Here is an 18,475-nt window from a genome sequence, read left to right as displayed (position 1 = left end):
ACCTGTACTCTAGACAGGCTTTCTATTTCCCTCATACATTCTCATTGTTAGGATAGTTCACAATGTAGTTATTTCTCTAACTAAACTCATCACTCTTTGTGGTGAGGTTCATGAAGTAACTTCCAGCCCTCCTCTCTTTTGTCTCTGAAAATTATACATTGCTATTTTTAACTGGCTATAGTATTATTCCTTGGTTACATTATTCAGTCTTCCCACGAACAGTATATGAAAATGCTATCCTCAGGTGTAGTTTGATACTGTATTAGATCGAGGCTGAAAAGATGAATCACTGACAAGGTTCTGTCCCTAAGAAATTCAGTCTAGCATCAGGCACAGAGTTGAATAGTGATATAATGTAATAAGTATGGGCACTTTTACCCTGAAAAAAATTTTTCTGAGCTTTCTTTACAGAGACCCTGTCCTTGTGCCCAACAATATGGTCCTGGGATGGTGATGATCTAAAGATGAAGACAACACAATTTTTTTTACCACCCCATAGACAATCATAGCCAATTATAGTCAATCTATATTTGTGGAAGCGTATTTTCCAGTCCAAGTTCTGCAGTGTGCCTGAAAAGAATGATTCTAAAATATTTCAAGAGATAAAAATGAAAAGAAGCCTCTCTGATAGACGACCCCCTCTGTAGCCGGCTGCCTACACAGCTCTCCTCCACCCATCCCCTTTGACTTTCAAGGGTAGACCTCAAAAACTGTTTTTCTGTATCCCCCAGATTTCTGAAACCTGTAATCTGGCACCAGGACAGAGATTACTGAGAGACTGGCTGGGAATGGAGGAGGTGTCTTTTATTCCAGGTCAGTGGGACTCAAGGCAAGCAACCCCCTAAGGCTTTTTCATTTAGAGTAGATGTGTGCTTCTTCACTCTTTAAGAATAAGCTGGGGCCGGAGAGATAGCATGGAGGTAAGGCGTTTGCCTTGCATGCAGAATGGTCAGTGGTTCGAATCCCGGCATCTCATATGGTCCCCCGAGCCAGCCAGGAGCGATTTCTGAGCGCAGAGCCAGGAGGAACCCCTGAGCGCTGCCGGGTGTGACCCAAAAACCAAAAAAATCTCAAAGAATAAACTACCCTTCCAGCTTCTAGGACGGAGGAGGCGATTTAAATGAAGCTGGAAAGGGAGGGCAAAGTAGAGAACGGCTGATCGCTAGAACTGAGCTCTACGCCAGGGATTCCTCATGCCTTACAGAACCCGGGGAGGGCGGTGGCTGCTTGGCTGGCAAAGTGGGTGCAAAGTTAATCGGTGCGTTAGGTGCTGGTTTTCATATCGGGGTAACAACTAAGTGGGGTGCCAGTCCCTCGGAACCACTGGCGTCGAAGCTTGGATCGCTAACCATTGGCCTCGACGAGCTCGCAGTTCTCGCGCCCAAAGAGCCCTGACGAGCGCCGCGCAGGGGTGTGGGGGGAGCAGCGGCCAGATGCGGCGTCGGCAGCCGCTTTCTCGCTCACGCCCGCGGGGCGCCCCGACTCAGACAGGGGGTCTTCCTTCGCCCGAGGACAATGGGCCCCGGCTTCTTTAAGGGAGGGAGATACCACCGCGCCGACGGGCAGGGGACAGCGTCTTCCCAGAAGATGCACCGGGTCCCGCGCGCGCCGCAGCCGCCGCCTCAGGGACAGCGCTGCCAGCAAACAGGGCTCAGAGTGTGACAAAAGGTGCGAGCCAGGCTCCCCTACTCCATCCGTCCCGTCTCCCCGTGAATCCGCCAAAGAGCTGCGCGTCCCCCTCAGGTACCCCGGCCCACGCCGAGGAGGACCACGCACCCCGGCGAGGCGCGGCGACCTACACACACACACACACACACACACACACACACACACACACACACACACACACACACACACACACACACACACACACACACACACCACGGCGACCTACACACACACACACAGCTGCCCGGAGCGCGGGAGGTGGGCAGGGGGCGGGGCAGAGGGATGAGGCCGCGCCGCGCACGCGCACGCGCATCCGCCCGTCCCCTCAGCCGCGCGCTCAATTCAGCCCGCGAGTCGCGGAGAAGGCGGGATCTGACCATATATGGTTGGAGCGGGAGCGCCCCCGAGCTTGACCGAGCGGAGCGTGCCGCCCGGAGCCTCCGCGCCTCCGTCCCTCCTTTCCTCCCGCGAACTCACTCCCGTCACAGCTGCCGGAGGAGCCAGCCGGCGCCGACCGGCCGCGAGCACGAGGGCGCGCGCGCGCGGCCAATGGGAAGGCGCGTCCGCCACGCGCGACGGCCGCCGGAAGTGGGCGTGTCCCGCGGCGTCCGGGGGTGTGTCCGGCGCACCACGGGGGCGCGCGCCGGCCTCTGACTGGAGGCTGCGGCGGCGGCTGTGCGGCGCGAGCTCGCTCCAGCCCGATAATGGCGGCCTGCAGAGCCCGTGAGAGGGAGAAGCGGCGGCGCTTAGCCTGAGGTAAATCCGGCCCGGCGGCCCGAGCAGCGACGCCCAGGGTCCTCTGCGCGCGCGCCGGGAGGCCTGTCACGGCCCTGGCAGCGCCCGTCAGCCCTCTCCTGAGGGGAGAAAGGCCGCGCCGCCCCTCTCGGGCCACTCGCCCCCCGCCGCGGCCTCCTGTCGCGCCTCCGCCGCCCGCCCTGAGGAGCCGGCGCCGCTGCGGGCCGGGCCGGGCCGGGCTCCTCGGCTGCGGGGCCTCGCGGCGTGCCCCACCGGGCTGGGCCGGAGGTCGGCCAATGAGCGCGGCCCTGAGGCGCCGCGTCGGCTGCACCTCTGCTCGACCCCCGCTGGCCCTTCCGGGCGCCCCCTCAGCTGGCCGAGGCCGAGGCCGCCCCCCAAGCGCGGCAGCCCCGGGATTTCCTGCCACGCCCCCACCCCCTTCGGGCCCGGGCCCTCTCCTGAGCGCCGAGGGGACTCCCTAAAGAGAACCACCCCCAAAGCGCAGCCGGAATTGGGGATCCCCGATTGTGGGGCGTGCTTCTCTCCGGCGGGGCCGCGCACAGGCGCAACTACGGTAGAAGTTTGCGGGCTGGCGGGCTGTCCCGCCACAGGAGAGGAAGTGGGAGCAGGAAGCTGCTCCTCTGCCTGGAGCTTCCAGTGGCCTCCTGGAGACCCTCCCTGGGGGCAGCCAAGCCGCTGTACCCCCAAATTACCCAGCCCCTGGAGCGAGGGGTTTGGGCTGCTCCTCGAGGTATCAAGTGATGTGAAGATGGTGCAGCCTCTGGTTGCTCTCCCTGGTTTTGGGGGCTACTACTTGTGAGAACTGTCTCTGCCCTCCCCCCCTTCTGGTGCTCGGAGCCTTTGGGGACCGGCCTTTGGGGGGATGAGGAGGCGCCTCAATGTTACCTGGATTCTGTGCCCCCGTATTTCCTTCTCGGACCTGGATATCTGTTCCTAAATGAATGATTGGTTCAGTGGATTTCCACATTCTCCATACGTAACACAGTTTTATTGTTGGCCAAAGTGACCCAGGTCTGTCTAAATAGAACAGAAAGGTTAACCACATTTCCCAAGCCACTCTGTTTTTAAAGAACATTTCTCTGGAGTATTTATTGCCATTTGGTTTTATGAGGCATTTTACATAAAGGAACCAAGTTCAAGCTTGGTCACCAACTTCTTGAATAGTAAGAACAGCGAATCATTTTTTTAGTTTTATACAGGCCTTTGGTTCATTTTGCCAAAGTATAACACACACACACACACACACACACACACACACACACACAAGGGTTTACCTTTCTAACTGAAGGGTTTTGGGTTGGAGGTTCTGCTGCTCTTGGAAGCTTTTATAAGTGTATCATTTCTGTAAAGAAGCTGGAGTTTTCATGGCTTTTTCATGATCAGTAAATAGGGCCAAAGTGTTTTTTTATTTAATTGATAACAATGTTTTGAAGCGATTTGTAGTAGAGACAAGAGTGGTTACAATTACGGATGTTAAGGGCTAAAGCAGTAGTACAGCTGGTAGGGCACTTGCCTTGCACTCAGTCTACCCACGGTCAATTCCAGCATCCAATATGGTTTCCTAAGCAAGGCCAGGAATATGATCCTTAGTACAGAGCAAGGAGTAACCCCCGATGTAACACCCCTCTCCCCAAGAAAAAGGGAGAAAATATGTCAGAACCAGCTATCTTGTTTTTAAGTCCCAGTCCCCCAGTCACTAGCTAAACAGTCATTTAACCTATGATAAAATCACAGTAGTATCTACTTCATAACACTTGATGATTGAATGACTATTATAAAGTGGAGCAGTCTTGATCATGGTATTATCTCAGTGTTAGCTACTTTCAATTATGGCCAACAATGAGGCAAATGATTACCAAACCATACCTAAGAAGAAATACAAACCGGTAGATATACTTAATTTCAACATAGCACTTTGTTGATTTTTTTTCAGAAACCTTGACATTGAAGATGGTGAGTAGCCAGCCAAAGTACGATCTAATACGGGAGGTAGGTCGAGGTAGTTACGGTGTTGTGTATGAAGCAGTAATCAGAAAGACCTCTGCAAGGGTGGCTGTGAAGAAAATTCGATGCCATGCACCTGAAAATGTTGAACTAGCCCTGCGTGAGTTCTGGGCACTAAGCAGTATCAAGAGCCAACATCCAAATGTGATACACTTGGAAGAATGCATCCTGCAAAAAGATGGGATGGTGCAGAAGATGTCTCACGGCTCTAATTCTTCTCTTTATTTACAGGTATGTAAATAAATAAGAAATAGACATGATTTGGGGTTCACAGCAACAGCATAGTATAGGATGTTTGCCTTGCCATATGGCAGACCTAGGAAGGACCCAGGTTTGATCCTAGCATCCCATATAGTCCCCCGAGCCTGCCAGGATCGATTTCTGAGCACAGAGCCAGGAGTAGCCCCTGAGTGTTGCCAGTGTGACCCAACCCACCTCCCAAAAAGAAGTGATTTAGCATAAATTGATAAGCAAGAGAGGATTCAAAGGGCCAGATGAGCTACCTTTAAAGGCAGGTTAGAGCAATAATACATTGGATGAGACACTTGCCTTGCACGTACTTGAGTCGGGCTTGAGTCCTGGTGTTCCATATGGTACCCTGAGTGACAGCCAGGAGAAACCCCTGAGCATCACTAATATGGTCCAAAAATAAAGATAAAAACAGGTGTTTCTCTAGGGGTTTATGTGTTAAGGGTTAAGAATAAGTAGATGCTTTAAAACAGTTTACTTAAATCTGTGATATAAATACTTAAAAATAACATAAACCACATATTTTGCCATGATACTTGATAAGTCTGTCTGCACCAGAATGGTGCATGTGAGGTAGAAAAGTGATCAAAAATAGACACTACTAGTTCACTTATTTTAAAGTATTTTTTGAAATAGAAGGCTAAAGGAAGAAAAATTCTACAGCCTGTAGTAACATCATATGCAATTGAGCATTATAAATCCCTGTTTGAACATAAAATCTGTCTTTGGGTTTTTTTACTATACAGTTTTAGTTAATTCAAAATTTAGCATTTGACTATCATTAACAGTACTACTAGCTAACATTAGGTTACTATTCAATTACATATTCTGTGCTAAGTGCTTTAAAGGCAGTTGCTCAGAACAAGCAGATGAGAGAAGTACTATTATTATCATCATTACAAATGAAGAAACTGAGGCTTAGAATAGATAAGGAATTAGCTCATGACAGAATTGGGACCTGAACCTAAGAATATCTGTCAGCTAATATGTGTGTTCTCTTAACCTCTAAATTACTTTTCACCTTCAGGTTATTCTTTTGTAAACCTGTGGAAAAGACTAACATAGGAAAACAGAAAGTTGTCACTGTTTTTGAAGAAGGCTTCTGCTTCTGCCATTGAGCAGAATATCTTTTAGCTCTATAATCACTAATAAGAAAAGATACTTAAGACCTAACCAGTTAGGACCTGAGAGATAGCATGGAGGTAAGGTGTTTGCCTTTTTTTTTTTTTTTTTAGGTTTTTGGGTCACACCCGACAGCGCTCAGGGGTTACTCCTGGCTCTATGCTCAGAAATCACTCCTGGCAGGCTCGGGGGACCATATGGGACACCGGGATTCAAACCAATAACCTTCTGCATGAAAGGCAAATGCCTTACCTTCATGCTATCTAGCTGGCCCCAGGTGTTTGCCTTTCATGCAGAAGGTCATTGGTTCAAATCCTGGCACCCCATATGGTCCCCCGAGCCTGCCAGGAGCGATTTCTGAGCGTAGAGCCAGGAGTGACCCCTGAGCGCTGTTGGGTGTGACCCAAAAACCAAAAAAAAAAAAAAAAGGCATAGCCAGTTAGGAGCTGGCGAGATAGTACAGTGGGTAAGGCACTTTCCTTGAGTGCAGAATCAGAAGTAAACTCTGGGGGCCGGAGTGGTAGTACAGAAGGTAAGGTAGTTGCCTTGCACAAAGGCTACTCAGGTTCAATCCCCTGCATCTCATATGGTCCCCCAAGTTTGCCAGGAGTGATTTCTAAGTGCCATAGGTATGGCCCAAGAACCAAAAACAAAAAAGTACACTCTGATCATATCCAGTTGTGGCCCAAAATCAAACAAACAAAAATAACCACTTAAGGGCCCGGAGAGATAGCACAGAGGTGTTTGCCTTGCAAGCAGCCGATCCAGGACCAAAGGTGGTTGGTTCAAATCCCGGTGTCCCATATGGTCCCCCATGCCTGCCAGGAGCTATTTCTGAGCAGACAGCCAGGAGTAACCCCTGAGCACCGCCGGGTGTGGCCCAAAAAACAAAAAACAAAAAATAACCACTTAAAACCCAGAGCAGTTTCTCTTTTGGAAATCCTATATCTGATGGTGCTCAGATTTTATTCCTGACTTTACTTAGTATCCCCTGGGGGTACTCGGAGGGTGGTACTAGGGATTTTACCTGGGTCAGTCACATTCAAGGCAAGTACCCTACCCACTTTTATTATCTTTTCACCCCCCCACAACACCATTTTTAATTCTATTATCCTTGGGAAAGAAGATGAGAATGCTTCCGTGAATATGTATAAATCCAGAATTTACTTACCATCCAGATAATAAAGGTTTCTTTGGGTGGGGGAGGGGTCACACCCGGTGCCGCTCATTCCTGGCTATGCGCTCAGATATCGCTCCTGGCTTGGAGGACCATATGGGATTGGGGTGGGGGGTTTTCAAACCATGGTCCATCCTAGGCTAGCTCGGGCAAGGCAGACAGATGCCTTACCACTTGCGCTCTGGCTATGATAAAGTATTTTTAAAACAAAACCTTTGGAGTGGGAACAAGAGGAAAACACCAACATTAAGCTTTGTAAATAGAAATTCAAAGTTTCACCATAAGATGAACAAATATAAAATTGCAGTTTTAATAAGCACTATAAACTGCATGAAGTTTTTAATCTTAGGATAGTAAATACAAGGGTTAAGAAGATGATTTAACAGATTGGAGCACATGATTTGCATGATGAAGTAGATGTTGGTTTGATCCTATGCACTTCCTAGTCATCTGAACATACTTAGAGCAACCTAAACAGAATGCTGAGTTATTGAATATCTCCATGCAGGGCCCAAAAACCCAAACAAAAGAGAATAAAGATAAAATACAACTGTTTGCCTCTACTCATTTATTGTTTTTTGAATGAGTTTACTAGTAAATTTCACTGAATGAAAGTATTGGAAGCATTTTTACTAATTCTTTTAATTTGATAGAACCTTTCTGAGCTTTGCATTTTGTGTTGAAATAAGGAGGCTAAGATGCATGTATCTTTTGTAGATGAAAAGCAAAAACATATAATAACCTATAATGCTAATAGTTTTCTTTTTTGTTTTTTTTTTGTGGGGGGGGGGCAGTGCTCAGGGATTACTCCTAGCTCTGCTCAGGGATCTCTCAGGGGACCATATGGAATGCTAGGAATTGAACCTGGTCGGCCATGTCCAAGGCAAGCATTTTGCCCTCTGTACTATTGTTCCTGCCCAATACCAATAGTATTCTTAAATCTAGTGTGGGGGGCACTAAGAAATAGTATAATGAGTAAGGCTCTTGCCTTGCATGCAGCTGACCCTGGCTAAATCCCTATATCATTACCTGAGAACTACCTGGAATCTATTTAGAGCAAGAATAAGTTCTGAACACTACCAGGTGTAACCCCAAAACAAAGTATTAATCTAACTATGGTAGAGGGTGTGTGAAGGTTTGAGCCACTCTTGGTGGTGCTCAAGGGTTACTCAGGAATCACTCTTTGCAGGCTCAGGAGATCATATGGGATGCTAAGGATTAAATCCGGGGTTGTCCACATTGCAAGGCATATACCCTAGGAGCTGTATCTCTTCAGCTCTATTAGCTGCATTTTCAAGTGTTTAATATGTTGTTGAGTACTTGTAGATTTGATTCAGTTGTTTACTTTTGTTTTTAAGATAAACACCTTTTTGTTTTAGTTTGGGAGGTCTTATCCAGCAGTACTAAGGGCCTAGGGGTCTAAACTTTGCCCTAAAGCATCTTTCTCTTTAACACAATTTGTCATCTTGTGTTTGTTTTTGTCGTGGGCCCACACCCATCAGTGCTCAGAGGTTACTTCTGGTTCTACACTCTGGAATCATTCCTGGCAGGATTAGGGGATTATAATGGGATGCAGGAGATTAAATCTGGGTCGCCTGCATACAAGGCAAATGTCCTACTTGCCATACTATTTGCTCCCTCCCCATCATGATAGACGTGTTCAGCTTTCAGTGCTTTTTACTATATTAGTGTATGGCTTTTTTTTTTAATATTTATTGAACTAAAAATATGGAATGCTTCACGAATTTGTGTGTCATCCTTGCGCAGGGGCCATGCTAATTTTCTCTGTATCGTTCCAATTTTAGTATATGTGCAGCTGAAGCGAGCACTGTATGGCTTTGGATGAAGCAACTTTCCCTAACATCTATTTTTATATATAGATAGGAATAATAGGGACCAAAAATATAGCTCTGTGGGTTAGGTGCATGCTTTACATGCAAAGGCCAGGATTTGGATCAGAGTGTAGTACTGTGAGTGAGGTGTTTGCTCTGCATGCAGCCAGCTGGGTTTTATCCCCCACACCCTAATATGGTCCCTTAAGCACTGTCAGGAGGAACCACTAAGCACAGTTGGGTATAGTCCAAAAACAAACAACACAAAGGCCCAGGTTCTGTCAGGAGAGGACCCCCAGCTACCAGTATAGCCAGGTATAGCCCAATCTCCTGTTCCTTTAAAAGCTATAGAAGGGGCCAGAGTGGTGGTGCTAGAGGTAAGGCGTCTGCCTTGTAAGTGTTAGCCTAGTACGGACTGTGGTTCCATCCCCACCCCCCGCGTCCCATATGGTCCCACCAGGCCAAGAGCGATTTCTGAGTGCTCTAACCAGGACTAACTCCTGAACATCTACAGGTATGCCCACCCACCCACCCCCCCAAAAAAAGCTATAGAAGAGTGGCCAGAGCGATAGCAAAGCGGTAGGGCATTTGCCTTGCATGCAGACAACCCAGGACAGACCCAGGTTGAATTCCAGGCATCCCATATGGTCCCCCCTGAGCCTGCCAGGAGTAATTTCTTTTTCTTTTTTCTTTTTTTTGGCTTTTGGGTCACACCTGGACGCGCTCAGGTTACTCCTGGCTCTACACCAGGGGTCTCAAACTCGCGGCCTTCGGGCCGTTTGCGGCCCTCCATACAGCATTTTGTGGCCCGCGGCCGGCCTTCAGATATCGCAGTATTCGCGATTATTCACTTACCGAATAATCGTAATAAAAATCGCATTAGTAAGAAAAAAATCGCGGGCCCAGAGAGATAGCACAGCGGCGTTTGCCTTGCAAGCAGCCTATCCAGGACCAAAGGTAGTTGGTTCGAATCCCGGTGTCCCATATGGTCCCCCGTGCCTGCCAGGAGCTATTTCTGAGCAGACAGCTAGGAGTAACCCCTGAGCACCCCGGGTGTGGCCCAAAAACCAAAAAAGTAAATAATCAAATTAAACATTCGCATACCCCAAGCAGTTCCATTCGGGGTATGCAAATGTTTGATGCGATTTTTTTTTTCTTACTGATACGATTTTTTATTGCAAATATTCAGTAAGCGAAATCCCTTATGCGGCCCTGCCTCACCCCGACTTTGCCTTCTGTGGCCCCCAGGTAAATTGAGTTTGAGACCCCTGCTCTACACTCAGAAATTGCTCCTGGCAGACTCGGGGGACCATATGGGATGCTGGAATTCGAACCACCGTCCTTCTGCATGAAAGGCAAACGCCCTACCTCCATGCTATCTCTCCAGCCCCAGGAGCAATTTCTGAGTGCAGAGCCAGGAGTAACTCCTGAGTGCCACTGGGTGTGGCCAACCCCCCCAGAAAAAAACCTATAGAAGGTACAAATCATTTGGTGTTGTCAAAACTAGTGGCGATACAGATAAGCCCTTGACAAGTAGGAAGAACTCAGTAACTGATTATTAAAATGATTTTTTTCTGAACTTGACCATGTACAGCAGGTGTGGTCATTGTCTTGCAAGCAGCCTGCTGGTGGTGCAACACATATGGTCATTTAGGCCTGCCAAGAATGATCCCTACACACAGACTCAGGAGTAAGCTCTGAGCCCCAGAGTGTGTTCCCATCCGCACCCCCAAGATGATTTCTACTAAGGACCTACTTAACTAGACATTTATTAACAATATTTATTAGAAAGTGCCTTCTCGAAATTCACATTTCTTTTTTGTTTGTTTGTTTTTGTTTTGGGGCCACACCTGGCGATGCTCAGGGGTTACTCCTGGCTGTCTGCTCAGAAATAGCTCCTGGCAGGCACGGGGGACCATATGGGACACCGGGATTCGAACCAACCACCTTAGGTCCTGGATCGGCTGCTTGCAAGGCAAACACCGCTGTGCTATCTCTCCGGGCTGGAAATTCACATTTCTTTTTTTTTTCTTTTTTTTTAGTTTTTTTTTGGGGGGGGGGGTCACACCTGGCAGTGCTCAGGGGTTACTCCTGGCTGTCTGCTCAGAAATAGCTCCTGGCAGGCACGGGGGACCATATGGGACACCGGGATTTGAACCAACCACCTTAGGTCCTGGATCGGCTGCTTGCAAGGCAAACGCCGCTGTGCTATCTCTCCGGGCCCATAATTCACATTTCTTAAGTCTTTGTAACCACAGTCCCTGTGTTTTCCAGTTCTCAGTAAAAACATTTTTCTCCGTTGTTTTTTCAGACCTTTTTTATTATCAGTTGAAATCATTAAATTAGTTCCAAAGAGCAGAAATCCTGACCTTAAAAAAATAAATTTAAAAAGAGGCAGAAAAAATGAAGGCAGAGAGATAGTATAGTGGATAGAATGCTTGCCTTGCATGAGGCCAGCCTAGGTTCAATCTCTGCTTACCACATATAGACCCCTGAGCCCCACCAGGAGTGATCCCTGAGCACTACAGGTTGTGGCCCAAGAAACAACAGCAATAACAACAAAAATTAAACTAGACAGTCTCATGCTTAGAAATGTTGTAGGCTATACTAGTGAAGATTATCATTAATAGAAGGCTCTTGGTACAGGAGCATATAATAGGGAACCTGACATAATCTTGGAACTCAGGATTTAGAAACAAGTATGTAAACAAATATATAGGATGAAGAAAAGTTAGCCATGCAAATTAGAAAACTTTCTGGGAAGAAGATAATAAGATGTATGATGAAAATTGTTTTAAATTGAGCTAGATTAGCAGTGATCAAAGTTAAGAGATTCCCATTTGCCCATGTCAAAAAGCTTAGACTGGGGCCAGAGCGGTGGCGCAAGCATCTGCCTTGCATGCACTAGCCTAGGACGGACCGTGGTTTTATTCCCGACATCCCATATGGTCCTCCAAGTCAGGGGCGATTTCTGAGCACATAGCCAGGAGTAACCCCTGAGCGTCACTAGGTGTGGGCCAAAAAAAAAAAAAAAAACAAGCTTAGACTGTATTTTAAGAAAATAGAGAAGTTGAGCCTGAAAGCTAGTACAGTGGGTAGGGCATTTGCCTTCTATGCAGCCTGCCAGAAGTACTTTCTGTGCTCAGAGCTAGCAGAACCTGAGTGCCGCCGGGTGTAGTCCAAAAATAAAAAGAACCGAGAGAGAGAACATGGAAGTTATTGAAAGGCTTTAGGCCAGAGAATCAATTCTTTACACATGAAAGCAGATTAGGCTTTATAGCTCTCAACCAGGGGACCCTGAAACTGTAGTCTTAAGGTCAGATGCTCTGAAAAATACATTGAAATTTTAAGACACCATTGTGGCTTGTCAGACCCAAAATATTTACTCGTTGGCCTTATTCTAAACCAGTCTACATTGCTCAAAGATATTTAAAAAGTTTTCTTTTACACATAAAGACAAGAGGAAATGTGGGCCCGGAGAGATAGCACCGCGGTGTTTGCCTTGCAAGCAGCCGATCCAGAACCTAAGGTGGTTGGTTCGAATCCCGGTGTCCCATATGGTCCCCCGTGCCTGCCAGGAGCGATTTCTGAGCAGACAGCCAGGAATAACCCCTGAGCAATGCCGGGTGTGGCCCAAAAACCAAAAAAAAAAAAAAAAAAAGACAAGAGGAAATGAAGAGAGAGGGTTCTGGTTGTAATTAAGTAACTGTACCTGGTTTAAAAAATGGTGTAATTGTTCTTTTTTTTTTTTGGTTTTTCAGTCACACCCAGCAACACTCAGGGGTTACTCCTGGCTCTAAGCTCAGAATTCACTCCTGGCAGGCTCAGGGTATCATATGGGATGCCAGGATTCAAACCACTGACCTTCTGCATGAAAGGCAAACGCCTTACCTCCATGCTATCTCTCCGGCCCCGTAATTGTTCTTTAAATTTTTCTTCTTCTTCTTCTTTTTTTTTTTTTTTTTTTTTTTTGTTTATTTATTTGGAGACTACACTGGAAATGCTCAGAGATGACTTTGGCTCTACATTCAGAAATTAGTCCTGGCTGTGCTCAGGGGATTATATGGGTTGCTAGAAATCAAACCCGAGATAGCTGCATGCGAGGCAAATGCCCTACCCACTGTACCATGACTCTGGCCCCTGCTCTTTAATTTTCTGTATCTCACTGGCGAATATGCAACCTGTAAAATAAGACCTATGCTTGGAGGCCAGAGAGATAGCACAGCGGCTGTCCCAGGACTGACATTGGTTGGAATCCTGAAATCCCATATTGTTCCCTGTGCCTGCCAGGAGCGATATCTGAACACAGAGCCAGGAATAAACCTTAAGCGCTGCCAGGTGTGGGCCCCCCCCCCCCAAAAAAAAAGACATGCTTAGCAATCATTTATTTGTCACAACGGAAGATGACTTAGAGGTGTTCTTTTTGTTTTGTTTTGGTTTGGTTTTGGTTTTTGGTTTTTGGGCCACACCCGGCGGTGCTCAGAGGTTACTCCTGGCTATCTGCTCAGAAATAGCTCCTAGCAGGCACGGGGGACCATATGGGACACCGGGATTCGAACCAAACACCTTTGGTCCTGGATCGGCTGTTTGCAAGGCAAACGCCACTAAGCTGTCTCTCTGGGTCCCTTAGAGGTGTTCTTTTGCCCACTAAAATGAGTGGGAAGTCCTGATAAACTTAAATGTAAAATTAGCAATTCAGATACTCTGGTTTCTTACTGAGTTTCTGTTTAATTCTTGGGTCTGAAAAGAACAACATACAACAAATGTTTTTACCTATATATATATATATATATATATATATATTTTTTTTTTTTTTTTTTTTTTTTTTTGGTTTTTGGGTCACACCCGGCGGTGCTCAGGGGTTACTCCTGGCTATCTGCTCAGAAATAGCTCCTAGCAGGCACGGGGGACCATATGGGACACCGGGATTCGAACCAAACACCTTAGGTCCTGGATCAGCTGCTTGCAAGACAAACGCCGCTGTGCTATCTCTCCGGGCCCTTATTTTAGAATTTTGGTTTATATTCAGTTAAGTAATATTCTTGAGTTCTAGGTTGGGTTAAAAGACAATTATATGGATCAGAGAAAATACAATGAGTAAAATACTTGTCTTGTACATGCCTGACCCAGGCATGGGTCAATACTTAGTACCCCATATGGTCCCTTAAGCCCCACTGGAGTGATCATTGAGTGCAGTGCCAGGAATAAGCCCTGAGCACCACTAGGTATACCCCTTGTTCCCCCAAAAAGACAGTTATAATTAATAACAAGCAATGATACATTCTAAATTTTTAGTTTATATCAATGGAAAAATCATGGGGTTGAATTTTTATATATGAATGCAAGTTTTATTTGCATAAACTCTTGTAGAACTTATCAACAGATAGGAATAACCAAGATATTTACATACTGTCTGTAGAAGTTTATGAAGTACTAATCTTTACTGTATCATTGTTTGCAGGAGCAGTTTATTTCTGTAACAAGTTGTTCCATATCCGTTTTATCCTGATTTATTAGCAATAAGAAGTATGTTTTCAGGCAGTTTCATTGAATAGAATTTTCTAGTTGATGTTTATACCTCAGTTTGCAATCTCTCAGCCCTAGCTACTGATACTTGGATCATTTCATGAAGTTAGCTAGATGGATAACTGATTTCATGACAAGTGCAGAAAACATGACGTCTGTTGGACACTTTTTAGAACAAATTTACTTTAAATCCCTTTTTTTCTTGACTTGGACATTTAGCATATGTTTATGTCAGAGACAGTGACAGTTTGAAGTACTGAAGTTTAAGATAAAATGTTCAAGTGAAAGAGCGCTGTACAAATAAAATGTTAAAATTACCACTTAAATTGGAGACTAATTTAGTCAGTTTACCTTTTCTAAGTACTGGACTGTATAAACTAGCAGATGATTGTAATCTTTCTTTCCCCTTCTTATAGCTTGTAGAGACTTCATTAAAAGGAGAGATTGCCTTTGATCCCAGAAGCGCCTATTACTTGTGGTTTGTGATGGATTTTTGTGATGGAGGAGATATGAATGAGTATCTGTTGTCCAGGAAACCCAGTCGTAAAACTAATACCAGCTTTATGCTTCAGCTGAGCAGTGCCCTGGCTTTCTTACATAAAAACCAGATCATTCATCGAGATCTAAAGCCTGATAACATCCTGATTTCGCAAAGCCGGTTAGATACCAGTGACTTGGAACCCACACTAAAGGTGGCTGATTTTGGTCTAAGTAAAGTTTGTTCAGCCTCTGGGCAGAACCCAGAAGAACCTGTCAGTGTAAACAAGTGTTTCCTTTCCACAGCATGTGGCACAGATTTCTACATGGCTCCTGAAGTATGGGAGGGACATTACACAGCAAAGGCTGACATCTTTGCTCTGGGGATTATCATTTGGGCGATGCTGGAAAGAATAACTTTCATAGACACTGAGACAAAAAAAGAACTCTTGGGGAGTTATGTAAAGCAAGGAACTGAGATTGTGCCTGTTGGGGAGGCACTTCTGGAAAATCCCAAAATGGAACTTCTCATTCCTGTGAAGAAAAAGACTATGAATGGGCGAATGAAACAGCTGATTAAGGAAATGTTGGCTGCAAACCCTCAGGATCGTCCAGATGCTTTTGAACTAGAACTCAGATTAGTACAAATTGCATTTAAAGATAGTAGCTGGGAAACGTGACACACAGTTTATTTGCCAATATCTTGGATAATATGCTGCTTCTGTTTAAACAGTGATGCAACAAAATGTGGCTGAAAATGAATATCAAAAACTGAATTCCACCTTCAAAGGGTTTGGATTATAATGTGGGGTAGATTTTTTTTTCTGCTCGTTTTTTTTTTTTTTTTTTTTTTTTTAAGTCCAAGATGGCCATTTTGTTAGTATGTTTTAAGTGTGCATTACCACTGTGGTTGTAATTTTTTTTATGATCATTAGTAGAAGTTTGGCAGGAAAATTCTCTTATGAGCCAAGAAGAGAAGAGAGTACAGTTTCTGGAAATATGTCTCTAAGTATTTTAGTCATTCCTTGTCAGTATTAGGAATTTCCATGGAAAGAAGAGGTTTGCATGCTGGTAATGCGACCTTTAAAGCTTTGTAAAAGAAACATATATGTATATATTTATGTATATGTAAGTATGTGAATGTGTGCATTTTGCATTCCACATGAAAAATGCCACTTCTGTTTAAATTATTTGGTGTAGATTTGGTTTTATGAAATTTGCTGGTGAAATCAGTGATTAAAAAATAAAAGAACCTTCCCTCATTTTCTTAACACAGGTCCTCCCTCTAATAAAATCATGCTTAGTTTTTTTTTATTTTTGTAATATACAGCTCTTTTTTTAAGACATCAATTTGAAGGGGCTAAAACTATCCAGTTAAACAAATGAAACTGAGTGGTTCAGAGCTGCTGAAGTATGTTTGCACTCTCCATTGCCCTATAGCTGCAGGAGTTGAATTAGTCATGCATATGTGGTAGCCAGATATTGATGATTCAGTCAGATCTTCTTTAGGTAAGTAACCAAATATTCAGGTAGTCAATTAACCACTGCTTCAGTACTTACCTACACATCTGCAATCTGGTATAAATCTGAACATAGAAGTCTTATGTTTCTGAAAACTTTGCTGTATATGATACTTGATAATCAATTTTTTATTTTAAGACTTAAAGTTTCAGCATAAGAAACTAAAGAACATTAAGAAACTAAATGAACTCCATATTGCCTACCCTGGAATGATCTCTTGTTTATTCACTGGAATTTCTTTCATTTTGACATTAATGTTTTGTCTAAGTTGAGACAAATAGTAGTGATTTGGTTATATTACATGCTCATCACCTTCTTCTAAAAAGTTAAGAGATGATACTATCCAGTTTTTAGCAAGTGGGTAAAATATATCAACTATATTCTTTCAAGGAAAAAGATAACCATTTTATATAATCACTAAATATTGTCTTTAAAAAACAAATCATTCTTGAAATCAATTTGACTTTAACGCTAATTGGTTTTCTCCAATATGTTTTCCTGAAAATGCATATAATTAAAAATCTAAGGAAAGATTTTCTAAAATAGAACATTAACTTTAAGACCATTGTATCTAGTTTAATTTTTATAAAATACTAGACTCTGGACAAAAGTAAGGGGTGGGAAAAGATTAGAATACTGAAATTGTTGATAGTTTGCATAGTCTCCTCAGCTATTTTGAACTTTCACAATTTTTGGAATATTGCAATCAGATTTTGTCCTCAATTAAAATGTGTTCAAGGAAGGTAAGATAGTTGGGAAAAAAGCACAAAAAAGGGGAGAAATTTTAGACCACATTACTTAATGAATTTTCAGTCTAGATTGAAATGTTTTATTAAAGCCTTTTAAGCTGAAAAAATATATACTTTGACATTACTTTCAAGCTAATATAAGGAATCTTTTAGAAGTGGAAATATACTGGCTCCTCATGATAATTGACCCTTTATATTATGTATAGTGATGTGGCAGAGTTGGCTAAGAGATTGACTTTACTAGAAATAGTGTCTTTATAATGTCTTGTCAATAGCTGTAACACTTCAGCCAAGAGTCATGATTCAGGTAACAGTGCCCCAGTGCTTCATTTGCCTTCCAAATAGCCCTGTGCTTGGAGTTATGGTTTCCGACATTCATAGTTTTTGGTCTTGCCTCATTTAAATAGTTAACGATTATTTATTTTGAAAGATGTTTCTCTAGCAGTAGAGTATGAGGTAATCAGGAAGCTTCTGAAACTTTCTCAAGTTCTTGTATTTTAAAATAACCTATAAATACCAAGTAAAATGATAGTAATTATTTTTTTTGTCTTTTTGTGTTCTTTCAGTTGGGAGGTATTTATTAAGTACCTACTCTGTGCTTAGCACTAACAGTTGAAAAAATGACAATAAATAAAATCTAGCCACCTGCCTTTTCTTTTTGGGAGTAAAAAATAAAAGATGAGGGACTAGATTGATGATGATATAGCAGTTAGGGCTCCTGGCTTTGCACTGCTGACCAGGGTTTGATCCCCAGCAATCCCATGGTCCCCCGAGCATCACCAGGAGTAATTCCTAAAAGCAGACCCAGGAGTAATCCCTGAGCACTGCTGGGTGTGGCCCAAAGACCAGGGGGGTGGGGGAGGAAGAAAAGATGAGGCATGATTTTTGGAAATTCTTAGGCATTTGCTAGAGGAAAATAAAAGCAAGAATTTATGCATAGTGCCTTGCTCATAATAGGTACTCAATAAACAATTATTCCTCAGAGTCTTGCCATGATCTATATTGTAATGAAATTTGTCTTAATTGAAAAAGACCAAATATTTCAAATAAGCTTAATATAGGCGGCTGTGGCCAGTTAAAATTGAGATTGTACAGTTAGTTCCTAGAATGTTATTTTGCACTAGTTGTCACTAGATGGGGTTCCTGTAGATTTTTGGTGCTAAGGGATACTTTGTCGTTATGATAAAGTGTTAAGTGTCAGATAAATAGCACACTGAATAGTTCTTCCTTCTGGTCTGTTTTTTCTCATTGTTGCTGTTGTTGATGTTTTAATTGTAAAATGTTTATCAATCCAACTATTGTAGCAGCTACAAAATAATTCACCAGCATGACAAAATGGTCAAAATGTCATCACCACTTCAAAAATGAAAGCAACTTTTGAAATTTTCTTTTAA

General features: G+C 44.0%; 1 protein-coding gene and 1 non-coding gene across 2 annotated transcripts; one reads left to right on the top strand and one right to left on the bottom strand.

The window, feature by feature from the left end:
• Positions 1-2,407: 2,407 nt before the first annotated feature.
• On the top strand, positions 2,408-16,712 carry PDIK1L (PDLIM1 interacting kinase 1 like). The gene is made up of 3 exons (XM_049774928.1): positions 2,408-2,424; positions 4,358-4,659; positions 14,751-16,712. Exons 2-3 carry the CDS (start codon positions 4,375-4,377, stop codon positions 15,489-15,491), a joined length of 1,026 nt encoding a protein of 341 aa, XP_049630885.1. The 5' UTR covers positions 2,408-2,424; positions 4,358-4,374; the 3' UTR covers positions 15,492-16,712.
• On the bottom strand, positions 8,699-8,805 carry LOC126012935 (U6 spliceosomal RNA). Its single transcript, XR_007497277.1, has one exon. It is a non-coding gene; the product is annotated as a U6 spliceosomal RNA (small nuclear RNA).
• Positions 16,713-18,475: the final 1,763 nt, after the last annotated feature.

This window comes from Suncus etruscus, chromosome 6 (genome assembly GCF_024139225.1).
Source record: "Suncus etruscus isolate mSunEtr1 chromosome 6, mSunEtr1.pri.cur, whole genome shotgun sequence".
In the NCBI taxonomy this organism is placed as follows: Eukaryota; Metazoa; Chordata; class Mammalia; order Eulipotyphla; family Soricidae; genus Suncus; species Suncus etruscus.
The sequence above is the reverse complement of the archived record's forward strand: the minus strand, read 5'-3'. Positions and strand labels throughout refer to the sequence as shown.